Source organism: Osmerus mordax, chromosome 26 (genome assembly GCF_038355195.1).
Source record: "Osmerus mordax isolate fOsmMor3 chromosome 26, fOsmMor3.pri, whole genome shotgun sequence".
In the NCBI taxonomy this organism is placed as follows: domain Eukaryota; kingdom Metazoa; phylum Chordata; class Actinopteri; order Osmeriformes; family Osmeridae; genus Osmerus; species Osmerus mordax.
Genome location: NC_090075.1, coordinates 5,664,528 through 5,684,090, shown reverse-complemented (window position 1 = coordinate 5,684,090; position 19,563 = coordinate 5,664,528). Strand labels below are relative to the sequence as shown.

The 19,563-nt window shown below is 52.3% G+C and overlaps 1 protein-coding gene across 1 annotated transcript in view; it reads right to left on the bottom strand.

The window, feature by feature from the left end:
- Window positions 1-2,947: 2,947 nt before the first annotated feature.
- Window positions 2,948-19,563, bottom strand: part of atp10a (ATPase phospholipid transporting 10A) — a 28,135-nt gene continuing 11,519 nt past the window's right edge. The window contains exons 10-21 of the mRNA XM_067229636.1: window positions 17,429-18,005; window positions 14,523-14,626; window positions 13,856-13,982; window positions 13,472-13,656; window positions 12,437-12,800; window positions 11,059-11,135; window positions 9,700-9,825; window positions 8,738-8,938; window positions 8,222-8,302; window positions 7,858-7,962; window positions 6,553-6,740; window positions 2,948-6,255 (exon numbers count right to left, since the gene is read on the bottom strand). Coding sequence (XP_067085737.1) covers window positions 5,604-6,255; window positions 6,553-6,740; window positions 7,858-7,962; window positions 8,222-8,302; window positions 8,738-8,938; window positions 9,700-9,825; window positions 11,059-11,135; window positions 12,437-12,800; window positions 13,472-13,656; window positions 13,856-13,982; window positions 14,523-14,626; window positions 17,429-18,005 — 2,787 coding nt within the window. The 3' untranslated portion in view covers window positions 2,948-5,603. The remainder of the gene's footprint in view (window positions 6,256-6,552; window positions 6,741-7,857; window positions 7,963-8,221; window positions 8,303-8,737; window positions 8,939-9,699; window positions 9,826-11,058; window positions 11,136-12,436; window positions 12,801-13,471; window positions 13,657-13,855; window positions 13,983-14,522; window positions 14,627-17,428; window positions 18,006-19,563) is intronic.

Sequence of the window (19,563 nt, the reverse complement as noted above, 5' to 3'; positions counted from 1 at the left end):
TCCCACGAGGAGGGCAAACACGTGTCGTCGTTCCAGCCGTTATTACCCCAGTCAGCCTTTGTACGAGATGAGAGGATAACACGACAGAAAGAGGCTTCACAGTGAAGGTGAAGCCCCGCCACTGTTCAGCACGGACCGCAGCATGGCCTACACGAGGCGTACTGTACCACGGGACACATCCGACTGACCCTGCTGATGCATCGTTGACATGAAATATGTGAGGGTGACGGCGGGGTACTTTCAACCGTGTTCACGCAGCCAGCCAGACCGAGGCCTGGTGAAGGTTGTTCCTAGGACAGAGGGAAGGGGGAACAATATAGGAATGTTTCCTCATCATCGTTAAGTGATTCCTGGAAATGTGCCACGGGACCAGCAGAGAGAACGAAAGAGACAGGGACAGAGAGAGAGAGACACAGAGAGATAGAGAGAGAGACACACACACACACAGAGAGAGACATACAGAGAGAGAGAGAGAGAGAGAGAGAGAGAGAGAGACATACACACACACAGAGAGAGAGAGAGACATACAGAGAGAGAGACACACACACAGAGAGAGAGACACACAGAGAGAGAGAAACACAGAGAGAGACAGAGAGAGAGACACACACACAGAAAGAGAGAGAAAGAGAGAGAGACACATAGAGAGAGAGACAGAGAGAAAGAGAGAGAGACAGAGTGAGAGAACGAGGGTTAGTGAGGCCATTAAAAGAGAATCCAAGTGCTCCGTGATCACGGTGAGCCTGCTTCTCCAGAGTCCCACAGGCTACAGCATGGTCTCTGGGCCGTGTCCATGGCCAGCATAATTAACTCGTCCTCCCTCTCTCTCCTGACTTGGACCGCTGGCTCTCATTATCCTGTCTCCCCATCATCTAACTCTCCTCAGTACAGTACCAGTTACCTCACAGCACATCCAGGCAGCAGTATGCAACGGTACAGGTATGTTTTCAAATGTGGGTGGGGCATCGTCTTTTTGATAACTGAGGATTTGGTCGTTAAATATAATATTCTTAATAAAAAGTGTGTGTGTGTGGTGGTGGGGGGGCGGGGGAGTGAAACCTGAAGAGGTGTGGGAGGTTTGGACCGACCGTGTCACTCTGGGAGGACAGAGCCACTCGATGTCTTCTGGGTATGGAGGCAGATGGCCCTGGCCAACCCCGCTCTTTCATTTGCAAATTGGAGCCTAAAGTGACTTGACGCCTGACTCACGTCTTCTGCACGGGTGTGAATCAGAGGCCAGTATTACTCTCCGGTCTCCCCCACACCCTCTGTTGAGTTGGGGACGGCCCAACACATAAACTAGTCGGTAGGAGGCTGTAACACGGCGCGGTGGCAGTCGCATCGAAGCAGACACTTTTATGAGGTGGCTCAGAAGATTGGAAACGTTCTGATTTGCACCTATTAAAACTATGAACAGTGAAGAGGGTCGTGGTGGTTCACGATGCGAGCCCACCGGGCGCACATGCAAAACATGCAAATAACCTCCATAACTGCAGCTGCGCCAGCCTCATCTCGGCCCACGGGCGCAGGTAATCAAAAAAAGTTATCAGGACGATGAAAGGAGAGAGGAGCGGATCCATTCATCCTCACAGAAGAAGGTCGTCCAATCACATTAGTCACCTGCTACATATCATCGTGGACAGAGATAGGACAAGCTTGTGACGGCAATTAATTTCATACCCTATTCCTGGTCATATCACTCTAGAGAGCAGCAACGAACCCCTAAAGACTTCGAGAAAGAGAGAGAGAGACAAAGCGAGAGACAAAAGCACTACAAAGTCGCAAAAGATGCCCATATTATGCAGAAAAAACAGCTGATCAATCTGTCTGCGTATACGACCTCGGCGGCAGGGCGCTGAAAGAGATAGAGAGAGCATCGCGCAAGGGCGGACTAGTCATCATTATCTCTGTGTTAAGATGAGGAACTTGCTTTTGAAAAGTGCAGTGACGGTCAGTAATTTGCCGATCCCAGGGTAAGGGCGGAGTAACGGCGGCATCAGCACTGCCGCCTCCGTCCCATCTCCCTCGCTGCGCCTTAAAAGAAATTCATTAATAACAGCTTCACCTGGCGAGGGACCACAGATGCTCCGCTCACACAGCTAAAGCAAACCTCTGCAACAACAGGCCAAAGATCATTCATCTTGTAAAGGCCCATCGCCTCCTCCCCGCCCGCCCGCCAGGTCTCAGAGGAGAGACGTGCCGAGGCAGGGGAAGAGAGACGGGGGAGAGGGATGGAGAGCACAATCAGGCTAGGGAACTCCTTCAGTAAACGTGATGATAAAGCTTTCACAACGAGCGGCCAGCACGTCAAATATTGAGCACTCGATTGACCAACTCCACATATAGGCTAACAATGTTACTGTGATGTTGGTGTAGTAATTACATTGATTTTTTTCCCCCTTTCTTTTTCCGTTGAATGAAAACCCTGCTGTTTACAAGCAAGCACACAAGACAGACAGTTGTGCGGTTACCAACTCAGCTACAAACTTTGAACCTATGGCAGGGACTCGCAGTCTGCAGGGAGGCAGTCTGCAGGGAGACAGCAGTGCCTTCTGTGCTTATGGGACAACATCAAGCCTTGTCTGACCGCTGGAGTTGAACAGAGGTGACAAGGGAGGGGGCAGCAGGACCCCTCCAGGGACCTGGGTTGTGTGTATGGGCAAACACAGAGATGCACACGCAGTCCTCCTGCCACCAGGACTCCTCTGGGACAGGGATGACCATATGCCCCCCTCAGTCCAGATGCACAGCAACATCCGTCTCCCGGGGTTACACTCCCAGCTGCTCCTCCATAGGTCAGCACGGAAGGGGGTTAGGTTTGGTTCCTCAATACACCGGTCGCGATGTCATTCAAACATGCAAGTATCGAGTTATCAAATGACTTTTATTCAGCTCAGGGTTTCAGTTTTATTTTGCACATAAAAAAGGATTATACACAGATGTTCTCTTTTTCCAAATCAGTTTAAATTTATTAAATATTTCAGACGCATCAGAACTAAAAACGGCATTAAGTAGGCATTGCCCGAACACCACATCAGACAGACAGAAAGAACAGCTGGAGAAGTCCGTGAATCAGCAACGGCACCGTAAACAGTACATCCCATAATAACAAAACACCGCAACAACGTTGTTGGTGGTGAAAAAAAAACAGGAAACTCTCAAACAAATGGTGTGACACATCAAACTAACCGACAACTATGACAGCCACCATGTGACAGGAACGAAACAACAAACCAGGAGGTGTCCCAGGGTCAAGTACTGAGAGAGGGAGACGGGGTGCTAGAGAAGAGGGCTCACAACTAGGAGAGCTCTGTGCCGGAAGGCAGCAGGAATTGAGGCCTGGTTTGGTTCTAGAGTGTTCTGTATGTTCAACAGCAAAGAGAAGAGAGGAGACAGCAGCCGATAACAGCAACACATCCATCAAAACATGGATGTTATACTGGAGACCTACACTGTGAAACCTGGCGACCATTTTTTTTTTTATACAAAAAAAGAAAATACAAAAGAGATGGATTTAAAATCCTTATCAATGTGCAGCTGAATTATCTTAGTGTTATCTTGGTGATGGTAAGTATCAAAGTCTTTAATGAGGAATACCTTTTCCAGTGTTGAGGAACGTTACCGTTTAGGAAATACACCGATGGACTGGATAACAGTTGGTCCATCGAACACTTCAAGAGATGATACTGTCAGAACCGATTTGGACAATATAGCATCATAACATAACCAGCTGAAAGGCTTTACAGGCACTGCTTGGTACAACCCTTAAGTTTTTGGAAAAAGCACTTTTTATTATTTTCCCCTGGATAACTGTAAGCATCATGGTATGGCTGAACATGGTTTCCTTTACCTAAACTAAAAAACACCAATGTGAGTGCATAGTTAGAAACAATTACTTTTGTAACTGAACATCATTAAAATAACAACAGTATACGATTTGAGATAGGATATATATCCAGAATCTTTGGTAGGAAAGAGAAGAATATGTAACAAACTTGGCTGCTTAAATTCAGAGTAAGTACACACTAGAAACAGAGAACTTGCATTGATATTTTAGACATGATCCTTTTGAAGCCATCTGCTCAAGGTACTTGGAATGCTCTTGCATAGAATGTTGCTCATGTTACTCACGGTCAGGCCGTTTTTTCATTGGCTGCCAAATCGCCAGAAAATTCCATAGTGCAACTTTGGATTCTATCTGGGAAGGAGCAGTGGGTAGCAGAAAAACAACAAACTTAACAATCATAAGTCAAAGGTCACACTCTCTAGGTACTTTGGAATGCTGGATTTGGTACACGAGTAAAGTGTGTATTGGTTGAGATGTGTGTAAAAAACAAAACAAAAATCAAAACGAAAAACGTATTATTACAACTTACAGTTCTACTGCAGTGTGTGAACCTTCAGCTGACCCTCAACACACACATACACGCACACAAACACACACGTGCACACCCACGTACACTGTGTAAAGGAGTGAAGACTTGAACACGGAAGTGAGACCTCGCTGTGCTCAGTACAGTAACTCACGAGGCATCTTAGGGGTCACTCACAAGGACTACATCACTTGGCTTTGTAAAGGACTACACGTCTCCATAGAAACAGCACAGGAGGAAAGTGAGGAGAACCAGATGAGAAGAACTACGTTTTGTACTGCTACAACATTACTGCTTCTACCGTAAAGACTGTAGCTTATATAAATACTTCATGGAATGCACTTAAGGTCAGCGGAGCCATAAAGAGGTGAAAACGGCCAAATTCAAGGAACTGAGTGACATTCACACGGTTATATAAAACGAAAAGGCCTGTGTTGAGACCTAAATGTGCTTTGAAGCGAAGCGCCTCAACAAAGCCCGCGTGTCATACAGTTTCAAGTAATGGCAAAAACCTCGATAAGTCCTGCTCCGACGCCGTCCTCCAGAAACTGGTGTCGAGGAGGCTTGAACACAGAACAAAACGGACCCATGTCTCTCACCAGAACCACAGGGAAGCTTCCAGTAACAGTTGGTGTGAAATAAAAGGCACGTGGAATCTTCCGAACAAACGCGCCACAGCGTTGAGGCTAGCCTGGGTTGGAGCATAAAAGGCACATTGAAAAGGATTGATCGTTCGGAGAGCAAGGTCACTGTGAATCTGGACATAGATGAATGGATTCACTCCCAGACCTGGCTCAAGGAATAAACATTGTGCAGTTGTACACAGATTCCTTCTCCCATCAAAGACACATGGAAATAACTGTACTCTCTCTATAAGAGAGAGAAAGAGAGATATGCAAAGAGAAAGAGAGAGACTTCAAAATATATCTATACAAGCTGGAAATGGAATGCCTTTGGTCTGCTTTAGCTGGAAGCAGAAATCCTCTGCAATTTGCAAGACATCTTTCTAATACCCCTGCAGAGTTCCAACTCCCAAAAAGCGACCGTCCAGTTTGATAATCTCCCCAGTCAGAGCGACTAACTCTGCTTCACTTTATACATCTAAAATACAAACGTTGAGTACCTACAAATCTTTTATAACTTTATAAAATATCTCCAAAAAAATATAAAAAATTCAATAAAGCTATCGTGCAAATCAGATGGTTCGTGTAACATAGTACAAATGGTGAGCCATCATAGTAAGCTGGTTTGGAGCGAGTCCCTGGGGCCGTGTGAGGCCCGTGGGCCTGGCTCCAGCACCGCGTGGTCGGCCCCCGGCCTCCCCTCGCAGTCCCTCCTGTAGGTGGCGCTCTGCCTCCCCCCAGCAGGGGGCGCCGTGAGCTGGACGCTCTCTGCCGGGCTGAGCAGAGGCGTGGAGGTGATCCAGCTGGACAGACTAAGGCGGGAGAGGTCCAGACTGGCGTCCACGTCGCTGGCCGCGTGTTTAGCCGGGGAGCGGTGGTGCTCGGCGGGCCTCGGGGCCTCCTTGGTGTACGGGAGAGTGTCGGTCTCTGTGGAGGCCAGGGTGAAGGGATCGGTGAGGCTGAGGTCGTTGTCTCTGAGCCCTGCCAGGCCGCTGGGGGCCTTCCCTTGCGGCCTCAACGGCCTCTCCTCCAGGGGGCTCTTGGAACAGCCGAGGCCGTCCTGGCCTCCGAGGCCGCAGTCTTTAGGGAAGGAGTCGCCAGGGAAGGGGAAGAGGGAGGGTCGGAGGGCGTAGCGGGCGCCCACGGCTAAGCCGCTCAGGCTGAGAATGTTCCGGCGTGTCTCGGCTGGGAGGCGATCCAGCTGCCGGCCAACCTGGACCTGGCTGGGGAACAGCGAGCCCTGACACGCCCTGTAGAAGTATCTGGAAGATAACGTGGGAGTGAGACATCAGGACATACTTCCTGGCAGCTCTATCTGGGGATGTGAATACCATTTCACTGGAATAAACATAAAAGCATCTGGTAATGAAAACAGAAATAACCCAGGACTCTTATGACAACATAACCCTGCTCTGAGAATGCTGTAACACACACAGAAAAACTTGCACTCACTCCAAGACAAACACACGCACGCACACACAGTATACAAACATGCAGAGGTAGACAGACATTCAGACAGACAAACACACTACACACACACACACACACACACACTTCACCTGGGCAGCAGAGCGGCCACAGGAGTGACGACACACAGCAGGTAGAAGAGCGGTTCTCCCAGCAGCCTCTGCATGGTCCAGTAGGGGTTGGACGGGGAGTAGCAGGAGGGGCAGGAGGCATTGTAGCACAGCGACACGGCGAAGAACAGGGCCACGCTGAAGCCGATGGACAGCCAGTTCATCCACGTCTGCAGGGAGGGAGAGAGGGGCACAGTGACTCACAGCCACCTGACTCTGCTGACTCACCACACCGCCGGTGGCCACGGACCGAAAACATTCACAACGCGGAGAAACGTCCATTAGTGTGTCACCAATTAAAGGGAGGTGGGGATGACGACTGAGGGGTCTCTCTCTCTCTCTGGTGGGGGGGCAGGTGGTATGTTTCTCTGAAGGGGGGGGGGGTACACAGTGTTCCCTCGCACCCCCTCCCTACCTCCCATACCTTTTGAATGACTTTCACAAGCCTGTCCCAGTCAACAGACTTTATTTTCCTGGCCAGGCAGGCGGTACTGGAACTGCCAGCTGAACATTTGCTCTCCAGCGTTGCCACGGCTAACTGGGAGTATGGGCTTCCTCTCTGCCCTGCACAAGAGGACATCGTGGGCCATTTTTCATGTACGAAAGCTGTCAGGTAAACCAAATTTACAGCCTTCCGGCGTAATGGAAAAGGCTTTAATCCAGTCCAGGGTCATCCGTTTTAAAACGGCTCGCAAGCCGCCCATCTCGGACGCTAGGGGAGGCACGCACACCTGGGAACCGACTCGTGGGACACCCAACTAAATAAAGCTTTATTTTGGCGGCTGTGCGTGGCGCTGCCTCGTAGGGGGAACGCAGCGTCGACACGTTGAGCACAGGCGGGGATAGTCGCCGCGGTGATAGATGGCCTCGGGTGCCGCAGTGTCTTCTGGTTTGATATACTCAGCTAGACGCGCGGAAACACCTACTGCCTTGTCAAGCCTCGGGCTGGTGCAGACACTCAGCCAGGGGGCTGGTCGGAGGCTGCAGGAGAGGGGGATTCTGGGAGAGGGAGTTTCTCTACTGCCAGGACCGAGGAAAAGGATTATTTTTAATCCCCCAAAAAGCTGCAGCAACTAAACCTCACAAGCTTTGGTTCAGTTACCGCAAATTCCCCCTTTTTCTTTGTAGCTAAAACGTTTCCGCTTAAGTCAGGGGAGCCTCTCCTGAACCAGGGCCTCATCCAGCCGCAAGCTTCTTTATCGGATTTCTCAAGTCGATTGATTCCGGAACTCGAGCGCACAGTCAATTAGTACTGAATGAGCGTGTGTGGGCTGGCGGGGTCCTCACCCAGGTCTTGGTCTCCACGCCCAGGTGCAGCAGTATGGTGAACAGGGCCAGCGTGGTGATGGGGGTCCCCCACGTCAGCAGATCCACCTCGGAGTCAGCGTAGGCCTGGAGGAGGGTGGGGGATGGAGGGAGGGAGGAGAGGGGGTAAACAGGGAAAGGAATGGGGAAGAGCAGGGAAAGGGGGAGTAGAGAGAGAGGGACAAGAGAAGGAGAGAAGGGAGAGGGAGGAGGGAGAGACAGAGAGGGAGAAACACAGGGAGACCAAACAACGCCAGAGACACAAAGAGAGACCACAATCAGGCTCGGCAACGAAACAATATAACTGAATATCCAAAACGCAAATCGAAACCAGAAAAACACTCACAAAGTAAGGGATGAAGAAACAGATGAGGCTTTGGTAGAAGGCATCGATCATGTTCATCCAGAACATGTATGGCTTGTATTCCTGAAACACAGATCCAACCAAAGCCTTAACTTTGAGCATCACAAACCACTGCTCCCTTGTGCCTGTACCAGAAAACAGTCCGCCGGTTAGGACGTCCTCATAATGGACCTATATGAAGTTATGGTCCGTGAACAATAATCATAAATGTCCTCTGAAGAGTCGCAGAGGGCCCAGATCAGCCCTAACTGTTTAATTGTTCCGTGTAGGGTGATTCGGCTCAGCGGTTGATTGAGTTTTAGAAAACAGAGCCATGCCTTCCTCGGATGTCAAACTCCCTGTAGGATCAGCCGCTACAGAGGCTACAGCTGGGACGTAGCTTCTCTCCCGGCGCTGCGTGCTCTACACACAACCTCCCCTCCATGAAACCCCAATACGCTTTCGTACCTCTTAAAAGATGGGCTGAGAGCACAGGTGAGTGTGTGTGTGTGTGTGCACCTCTGAGTTCTGTCCGTTCATGTAGAGCTGAGGTAGTTCCTGGAGCGTCTGGGACGACACGTCCTTGTCCAGCGTGCCCGTGACCAGCTGGGGGAACGCCGAGAACATCAGGTTGAAGAAGATGAGATACCACTGGTCGATCATGGCTGAGCCGGAGAAGCCACAGTAGAACTGATACCAGAAGACCAGGGCCACGAACATCTGTGAAGAGAGGGAGAGAGACACAGACAGAGAGAGAGATGGGGAGTGAGAGAGAGGGGGAGTGAGAGACAGAGAGAGGGAGGGAGGGAGGGAGAGAGAGGGACATGGAGAGGGAGAGAGGAGTGAGAGACAGAGAGAAAGGGAGGGGAGAAGGGAGAGAAAGATGGAAAGAGGGAGATAGAAGACAGAGGCAGAAAAGGTGAAAGGTGAAGAGAGAGAGAGAGAGAGAGAGAGAGAGAGAGAGAGAGAGAGAGAGAGCGGAAAAGGGAGGGAAAGGAGGAGGCAGAGAGATAGAGAATGAGCCAAGTGAGCATCTGCAGCTGTTCTCAGGTAAACAAACGCGGGGGAATCTCATAGCCCCAGGCCACACAGGATGGCCGTCCGACAGACCAGACAGCAGCTCCCAGACTGAGGCACGCTTTAATCCAACGGATTCCAACACGGGACACACAAACAGGGGGCCGCGCCGGCCACTAAGTAAAGAGCTCTGATGGAGGACATTGAAAATATTGATGGAAAATATTAGCACAGATCAAAGCAGGAAGGAAAGAAACCTCTTCCAATTTTTGGGTTTGTTATTTGGGGTGACCTCCGTGTAGGACTAAAGATGAAAGGGAAAGGAGTCAGGGTGACAACATGAGGTTTAACCTACATGTAACCCCCTCAGGTCAGTCATCCTAGAACCATCATCATCTATTCTAGCCCAATGACTTCCCGCCACAGTCCCGTTGCAGACCAGGCCTCGGGAAACAGACACTCACTGCATTCTTGTAGAAGAAGTAGAGGATCATGTTGGCCAGCCGGGAGTAACACCAATGTCCGTGGACCAACAGCAGCTTCTGCAGGTACTGGAAACGTGGGAGGGAGAAGTCGCTGGCCATGACAGCCTGGTGGAGGAGGGGGAGGGGGGGGGGGGGGGAAGGAGGAAGTGTCGGGTGAAAAAACATGTATAAGTGAGCACACACACACACTTCAAAGTGCTGACACACACTATTGCCCACACACACACACACACACACACACGTTACTAGGCACACAGCCCTTCCCCACACTAACTCCTGCTGTGGGAGCATGACAAATCAGCTGCTTCTTCTAGACTAAAACGCTTCCTGAAATGATCTAAACATCCCCTGAAAGACTCCCTCTCCTCAGAGCCGCGCCGGGCAAGCCGAGCGCCATAGTCGAATACAAACACGACCAGAAGAAGTCAGAGAGACACAGAACCCCCCCCCCCACACACACACACAAATCCCTGAGACACCAGGAACCTTCTGGAAGGCCTCACGACTGTCAAAATAACAGCAGCTGCCTCATTGTACAGTAATTTAATTTCTGCTGCGCCCCTAATAACCGAGCTTAAACGACCACGCGGGGGAACCGGTACCGACTAGAGAGAAGGCCAGTTAATCACAGCGCCTCGTTCGCCGCGAGCGGAGAAAAGCCCACCTCAGCAAACCGCGGGCTCTAGAGGAGTGACTGTCTTCTCATTAAGACCAAATTTTATTAACAATGATTAATCTGGCGGGCGGCGCAGAGACAGGATATGGAGTCTTTAAACAGATGTGAGGTGCTGCGTGCCGCCCACAGAGCCCTGCCTGCAGGTTAATTGGACGGCTCCCTCCGTTGCTATGTCGTTGCTATGCCCGGTCACCTTCCCGGAACGCGGTGCACAGTTGCACTCTAAGTTCATGCACATCTCTCACTCGCACACACAGACAAACTCACACATGCACACACACACACACATATGACAAACACACACACGGCAGACTGTTCCTCAGAGCCCAAAGGACAGTACCTGGTGTGGTTAATGAGTGGGGATGTAGAGTGCATTACAGGAAACCACCCAGTTAACCCAGCCATTTACCATTACCCCTCCTCTGACTGGATCTCCCTTTTAAATGTCATCCTTCGCTTCCCCAGGCCTATTACTGTACATCCCATCCTCCCTCCATCCTCCCTCCATCCTCCCTCCTCTGTCCTCAACCCCCTGTAGGCCCTCACCCCCCCATCCACTCACTTACTCACTTATATATTTTATAGTCCCCTCTAAATCACCCCAACCCTGCTCCTACACCACCCCTCCCTCCCTCCCAGGCCCCTCCCATGTTTCTCCTTACCTGCATGCCCTCCTGTCCCGAGATGCCCACGCCCACATCTGCCACCTGGATCATGCTGACATCATTAGCCCCATCACCTGAGATTAATGTGGGGAGAGCAGAGAGAGGTACAGATAGAGAGAAAAGAGAGCGAGAAGGAGGGAGAGGTGGAGAGAGAGATGAGAAAGAGAGGGAGAGTGGAGGGAAAGAGGGGTGGGGGGAAGGGGGAAGTGGAGAGAGAGAGAGAGAGAGAGAGAAAGAGAGGGGGGTGGGAAGAGGAGGTCTCACGAGAAAGAGAGAGAGAGAGATAGAGAGAGGGTGGAGAGAGAGGGAAATAGGGAAGCAGAGTGGGAATGAAAAGAAAAGAAAGGGAGAGATTCAGTAAAGGGTGCAAAGCTCCCCATCCCTCACCACTAAGTCACTCCACCTAACTGCTAACACAGCAGAGGCAGGAAAGCGCTCAGCAGGCAGAAACGTGAGCTAGCCGAGCGCAGCGGCAAACAAAACAACACACACACACAGTGAACAGACAAGACCACAGTGAGTCGTAGCGGTCCCCGCAGAACACCACCTTCATCCCGACGGCACACCCTTCCCCAAAACACACCTCTGCGTAAACAGAAAGTCCTCTCCATCAGAGGGGGGGGGGGGGGGGGGGGTCACAAACACAGCCTATATATATATATATCTGGGTGTTTTATTATCGTTATTGTGGGTAGGTCCGATGGTGGACCCCCCCCCCCTAATAAAGCAAAATAGTTTTGGCACCAGTGGAAACTGCTGTCGTACGGGGGGGGGGGGGGGGCGAAGGGGGTTATGGATGGAGGTCTTGTGATGGTGAGCTGCTGGAGGTAGGGAGCAGTCTGTCAGAAGGTCTCTGCCTGGTATTGGCTGCCAACACGCTGCACGCTAGCATATTTCACAGCCGTGAAGCCCCTCTCCTGCGGGGGAATAAGCGAGGAGTGATGTGGGGGGGGGGGGTGGGGGGGGTACGCTACACTTCGGGGTTTGAGCCGCTTTCGAGGCATTCCATCCATCAGTTGGGTTGTTTTCCGGGAATCACCTGCCACAGTGTTTTAGGAGGTGAGGAGCTGGGGTTTTCTCAAAGAAAACTGCAGCGATCACTTACAGCTGCCCCGGTCTCCCCACATGACGAGCCAATCACCTGCTGACGGGGCTAATCGACCAATCGCCTGCTGATGTGACGAATCGACCAATCCCCTGCTGATGTGACGAATCGACCTAGCGCATGCCCAGCCAGTCACCTGCTGGTGTGACTAATTCACCAATCACATTCTTATGGGCTTCGACAAAGACAATCTCACCGAGACGGTGTGAGAGAGGCCACAAAACAAACCTGATCATTTAAAAAGCCAGACAAGGACGGCACTTCACCCACCTATGGCCAGGGTCATGACCTTCAGCTTGTTCCGAACCAACTGGACCACCATGCTCTTCTGCAGCGGCGTGGAGCGACAACACAGCACCGAGCGGCAGCTCCGGGCCACGGCCAGGAACTTGTCCTCCAGGCTGCAGTCCAGCGCGTAGGCCAGCGTGCGTCCGTCGATCACCAGCCCCAGGCGGTGCACCAGGACGGGCGCGGCCTGGGAGGAGGCGGCGGAGGAGGAGGAGGAGGGAGGAGGGGAGAGGTCGAAGAGGGGGAAGTCGTGCTGGAAGGCCCCGGCCGCCTGCTCCGGGGAGGGGCACAGGAACTTGGCCTGGATGTAGTGGAGGCTCTCCTCGAGCAGCGCAGCACAGGCCTCCTGAAGGAGAGAGAGAGGGGGTGGGGGTGGTGAGGGTGAGAGACAGAGAATTGGAGAAGAGGGAGAGTTAGGGAGGAGGAGTAGAGAGGGGTGAAGAGGAGAGGAGGAGAGACAGGGAAAACAGAAGAGACAGAATTGGAGAGGAGGGAGTTGGAGAGAAAAAGAGAGAGGTGAAGAGGAGACAAAGAGAGAGGAGGAGAGAGGGAAAATAAGGAAATAGTCAGGGAGAGAAAAAGACAGAGAAAGAGAGGGTCAGGCTGTTTCTATCTAACTTTCACAGAAGGCGCGTGATTTACAGACACACAGTCAGGGAGGGGGGGGGGATAGGGGGGCAGGGCCGGAGGAGAGGACACTGTCAGTATCCAGCACCGGTCTATCCCTCAACACATCTGGCATCCAGACCCTGGTACCAGACCAAGCCAGAACTCACTGCCACGCCTGACCCAATCACATAACTTTCTCCTCCGCGAGCCAAAAATAATTAGCCAGGAGAGAGCGTTCGCCGAGGTGTTGAACAGCATCCAAATCCCTTCTCCTTCACAGAGAAAAAGGCCCAGAAACGATCCATCAATCGCTCTCAGCGCTCCCTCCATCCATCTCTCTACATGGGGGCCAGTAGAGGGCAGCGGACTAGGGGCAGAGCCAGCCAGAACCGCCCGCGGGGGCCTCACCTGGGAGTCGGCGTTCAGAGTGATGATCTCCTCCTCGGGTTCCAGCAGCTTGCAGGCGTAGGCGATGTTGACGGCCGTTTCCTGTTTGTCCCCCGTCAGCACCCAGATTTGGAGTCCGGCCTTGCGCAGGGAGGCGATGGTCTCCGGTACGCCGTCCTGAAGACGGTCCTCGATGCCTGTCGCACCTGCATCGTCACACGCCCGCTTTGTTTACTTCCCACATGACCCTCACAGGGACCCTTACACATTCCCCCCCCAAAAAAACGAAACAAAAACGCATTCTAAATTCTCTTTAAACCCCCAAAAAAGAAACACTGAATTGTAGACAAAACGTCTGGATTCTTTCGCTGCTGGTGGCGGGGCGGTGTCGAGGTGTGCGTTTACCCAGGAGATGGAGGTTGGTCTCCAGGCGCAGGGCCGAGTCAAACAGCAGCTCTTCTCGGCCCTGGAGGGCCGTCTCGGCCTCTAGGTGGCGCCGCAACCAGGCGGCATACTCCTCCTTGGTTAGAGTCTGACGCGAGCACACACACACACACACACACAACAACACAGAGCGTAAAATCCCAAATTTAGTTTTCTTACATTTTTTTTAAATCTTGATGTGAACTCTGAGCTCAAAAACAAGGTTTTTCCCTCCTTACTGGGCAAGGGGAGGTAAACAAACCAGAGGCAGGTGGGAGCGAGCGAGACCTTGAGGAAGGGTTTCATCACACCAGGACGCGCCGTACACAAGGGAAGCTCAACGATCTCACGAGCCTCGGAGGTGTCGAGAGCGTGAGTTGACAGGCTGGGAAAACGGCCCGGCCTTCGACTGTGTCACCACGCAATGTCACTCACGGAATCACGGCGCGGTCTGTGCCGCGCCACCCCAAAGCCTGCCAGAACAAGGCTTTCGGGAAAGTTTTCCCCGCGGCCGGCTCAGTGACACGTCACGGTCGAGTTTCAGGTTTGAAAACGGATGGTGCTGGATGGCAATGTGCTGCGTGTGTAGCGGGGGGGCCGTGGTGTGTGTGTGTGTGGGAGTGTTGTCGTTTTCTCCGGTAAGTGTTACCTTTTTTGCGATGCACAGTGTGCGTAGCCCGTCGGCCGCGTAGAGGTTCAGGTAGTTCTGGGTCTTGTAGAGAATCTTTCTTTGGCGCTTTCCTTTGGAATCATCTGGAAACACACCAAAAAAAAACGGGGGAGTAAATTAAATTAAATTCAAAAAGGGAGGATTCCATCTTGTTCTGGGAGGCCATGTTCTAATCCTGAATGACTTAGCAGCTCTTTCCCTGTCAGTTCTCGCACGAGGCACATGAGAGCCATCTGTCCTTCACACCAAAACAAACCCACAGGCTGGTGTCTTAGCGCAGCACTGCATGTTAGTCATCCCACACAGATAGGACAGCATGCAGAGCATTCAGCTAGAACAAACTAAGATATTTCAGCAGGAAGTTTCAACAAGCGTGACAACAAGTCCTCATCCGATACGAGTCGTTCGATCGAGACGTTCGATCGAGACGTTCGATCGAGACGCACGTCTCGCTTGAGGACGGATTGGCAACCTTGAGGATGGGTGTAGCTCGGTGGCAGAGCATTTGACTGCAGACCTGCAGGTCGCAGGTTTAAATCCCCCCCTGGATGATAATGGATAAAATAAATTGGGAGTGCAGCAGATGTAAGGGACTGTGTTTTCCCTGCTCTTTAAAGCCTGGCCTGGCCTGGCTTTGGGCTGAAGTTACATTGTGACAAAAGGGTAGTTTGTCACTTGGGTGTCTTGTGGCCGTTCCCCCTCCACACGCAGTGTTATTAGAGTGACGCGGTGGCCCTCCCCACTGGCTGCCTGAAAGGAGCCATTGTAGCGAGGGGGGCTCCACTGGACACACCCAGCCTGCAGGGAGGACACAGCACTGAAAGCCTGGAATTATGAAACGTTTGGGCCTGGGCTGGAGCTGGGGTTGGGGCTGGGGACAATGTCCCAAAACAGCTCTAACCTCCCAGTCTCTCTCTCTCTCTCTCTCTCTCTCTCACACTCTCCATTCAAGTAAGATACAACACTGCAAGTTTTATATTTTGGTAAAGTTGAGCCATTTCCTAAGTCTAAATCATAACGTCCTGCGACACTGCTTTAGACAGCCCTGTGCAGAGGACACTTAAGATGATGAAGATTCAGCCAGGTACCAAAACGCAGGAACGCGCTGCCGAGTTCTAGTAATGGAAAAATCCATATTGTAAATCACATTTTAATTCCGAATTATTTCACTGGGGTCCGACTGCTCTCAGACGTCAAAACAACCTGGGCAAGTTTTTTCTTCTGATATACGCTTAAAAAAAAAAAAAAAAGACTGTTCGAGGAGAGAGCTTCAAGTCATTCAGGGTTGTATTTCTTTGCGACTGAGATGAACTCGGGTCTCCATAGTGAAGTTCGAAAAGAACATATTCAATCAAAAACAGCCCGAACCCGACGGCAGGAGGAAGCACATAATCCACACAACGTGACGCCATGTTTGAATGTTTCCATTCGGCTGCATGCCATCACACCATCAAGCTGCTGAGAGCTACAATCTGAACCTCGTCATGGAATGCAGCGGAGAGTGATGTTGAACGCGTCCTTGAGCGTGAACCAGCACCTTTCCCCGTCACAACGGCAGGGTGTTCTGAACCCGCTGCTTTCCTGTTGGACGCCCCCGTCTTTCCACTGCACTTCTGGAACCACCTCGTTCCAGGACGCGGTCGTGAAATAAAACCCTTTGTAACCCCCCCCCCCCCCCCCCCTACAACTGTACTGGATGTGCTCCAAAAATGGAGGAAAGGTGATTTCCATGACCGAGTTGTTTTTGGTCGTTCCCGCAGCCGTCCTTCACCCAGCGGGGCAGCGAGGCGTCCGGGCTGGGCCCTGCTGGCCAGGCGACGGGGGCCTGATACACAGCAGTACTGATACACAGCAGTACGGCAGAGGGCCTCCATGGCTCTTTGCAGGCCTGGAAAACTAACGACCCCTCCACCTTTCCGTCATTAGGCCTCCACTCCCAGCTCCGCTGACAGAGGGAGGGGGGTTTCAGCGTGGAGAAACTCACACACACACACACACACACACACACACACACACACACACACACACACACACACACACACACACACACACACACACACACACACACACACACACACACACACACACACACACACACACACACACACACACACACACACACACACACACACACACACACACACACACACACACACACACACACACACACACACACACACACACACACACACACACACACACACACACACACACACACACACACACACACACACACACACACGGGGGTTATCATCACGATGTGACAACAGCCTTTCTTCCGCAAAAACGGAGCTATCCATAATTGAAAGCAATTAATCACAGGGGATTGACCAGTGCTGCTGAAAATCTCCTCCATTTGTTAGGGTGTTCGCTCCCTGGCCGAGCCTGGATTACAGCCAGTGATTTGTAGCCTTTCTGGTCCTGTGCCAAGATTCATCAATCCTACTGGAGGATTAAGTCGGAAGACAGCAGGCTGGTCCACACACAGTCTGGACTCAGGACACACACACAGCCCTGTTAACAGCATGATCGTAGTGGGTTCGTACTCTTCTGGGACTTTGATGTTATCACCTCTCGCCTGAAAATACCCCCATCATCCAGGAACCCAACCTACACCACGGTCTATCTTTACAGCCTTCCCAGCTCAGGATTTCAGAGCCGCAGGTATTTATGCTCAAGCTCATAACTGACATCGGAGTTTTAGTGACACATCCAACCACATTTTAATATCTGGAGCGGGGCAATACTCCAATAATTAATTGTGTGTTATTTGTTTATGAAAAAGATGTATTTCTGAACCTTGGGAACCAAATGTTGCCGTGTGTATGTGTGTGTGTGTGTAAGGGTGTGTCTCTGTGTGTGTCTTTCTCTCTCCCCCGGCCTACCTGTAGATGGAGGCCTTATCAGGTCCATGATGACTGAGTCGGCTCCCTTGGTGTAGACGGTGATCTGATTGGTCAGCGGGTGGCGCACCACCACCGACATGCGCTTCCTGGTGGCGTCAAAGCCCAGCGTGTGCAGCAGCTCAAAGCTCAGCTTCCCCAGGTGAGGCAGCTCCACGGTCACCTGATCCGGCAGCCGGCCAACCAGGGAGCACTTGTAGGCCCTCGCCGCGTACACCAGCGCCGCCTCATCCGGAGACTCCGCCTCGTAGCGAAGCTCGCCCTCCTCGATGGGCGCCGGTTTGGCGTCGTAGGAGGGGGGGGCGGGGCTGAAGGCGTTGGCGTCCGGCCCTTCGCCGCCGCCGCCGCCCTCCCCCCCCTCCCCCTCGTCCAGCTTGGTGAGCGTGCTCTCCGAGGAGGGCGAGGGCATGGCGCCCGACACGGCCCTGCGGGCGGAGCGCTCGGCCAGCAGGCTGGAGGAGCTGCTGCTGTTGGAGGAGGTGAGCCGGCTGGGGGTGAAGCGCTTGATGAAGTCCTCGATGGTCTTCACCGGACTCTTCAGCTCGAACCTCATCCTCACCTACAGGAGGGGGGGTGGGGGGGGGGGAGGGAGAGAGAGAGAGGGTTCAAAACCCAACCTTCCGGAACCACGCCAGAAACCCAGAGAACGTCGACACCCAGGTGTGTCGGCCGTACTGCCCCGGCACGATCTGCGGAGGGAGAGAAACGCCACCCGCCGCATCCCGCCTACATAGTCCCCAAGGTCGTTCATCTCCGCATCATACCGCGATAGACCTGACACGCGAATACCGTCATCGTTTATCTACTCTTCTCCCAGTGCCTCCCCTCCGCGAGACTCCTCAGGTCACACCTAGGAGGTGGTTCCTGGTCTGCGTTTCCAGCCCAGGCGTTCTTTCACGCCTGGGAATGTGGCCCAGTCTCCTGGGCTCCAGACCAGCCAGCACACCTCCTGACTGGAGACCCCTTAACTCCTGGGCTCCAGACCAGCCAGCACACCTCCTGACTGGAGACCCCTTAACTCCTGGGCTCCAGACCAGCCAGCACACCTCCTGACTGGAGACCCCTTAACTCCTGGGCTCCAGACCAGCCAGCACACCTCCTGACTGGAGACCCCTTAACTCCTGGGCTCCAGACCAGCCAGCACACCTCCTGACTGGAGACCCCTTAACTCTTTACTCCGAGGTGGGTCTTTACTCTGGAGCTCTCTGAGGACCCCGGCAGCAGAACTCAAGATATTAATCATTCAGCTGGCTTATGCACAAGGGCACACAACAAAAATAATAAAACACAGGCAGTTACAAAAAGGGACTGGGGAAACACTAGAAAGAGGTGAGAATGATAATGTCAAGGTACAGCATCTAAGCCAGCTGCATTAAACAGACCTGTTTCCACTCACATTCTTTTTAAAGTGTTTCCTTATTTTTTGAAATGCTTTGTGACGTCCTTGGCATCCCCAAGAGCCTTCTTGCAAGTAAAAACTTCATTGTTTCGTGGACGCGCGTAAGAAAGTTCAGGAAACAGAAAAACTTGGAACCTCCACACAGAAACCCATCAGTGACGCAGTCGAGATATAAAGGTGTTCGATGGGAAGGGGTTTGGCACGGAGATAGGACAGGAGCTGGGCTGCACAGCTGGGCAGGATGTTACCCAACCCTGACACTAGGACCACACCTAGGCTTCCAGGAACCAACACAAACACACACCCAACCAACCAGACAGACAAACACACACTGAAAAGACACACAGACAGACACACCACCTTCATCCAGATTTATGAACACTAAAAATCACTGCAAACCGGAAAAACTTGCCGTTTTTCCCCCTACTGATGCAATATTGTCATAGGTCTTATGCATTACACCTCCCTCTGCTCTGCCCACACAACCAACACAGCTGCTGGCTGCATGGAGCGGTGGGCTGCCAGGTTGGGGCCTCCGTGTCTCTCCCAGGAGAGTCATGGCAGTGGGGCACACATGGTTTATCGGTCGACATGGTAACTGGGGTGAGGGTGGGTGAAGGAGGGAAGGGGTCGAGGAGGGTTAGGGGCTGAGAGGTAAGGGAAGATTGAGGGTGTGGAGGAATGGAGTGAGGAATGGGGTTGAGGGATGGAGAGGGAG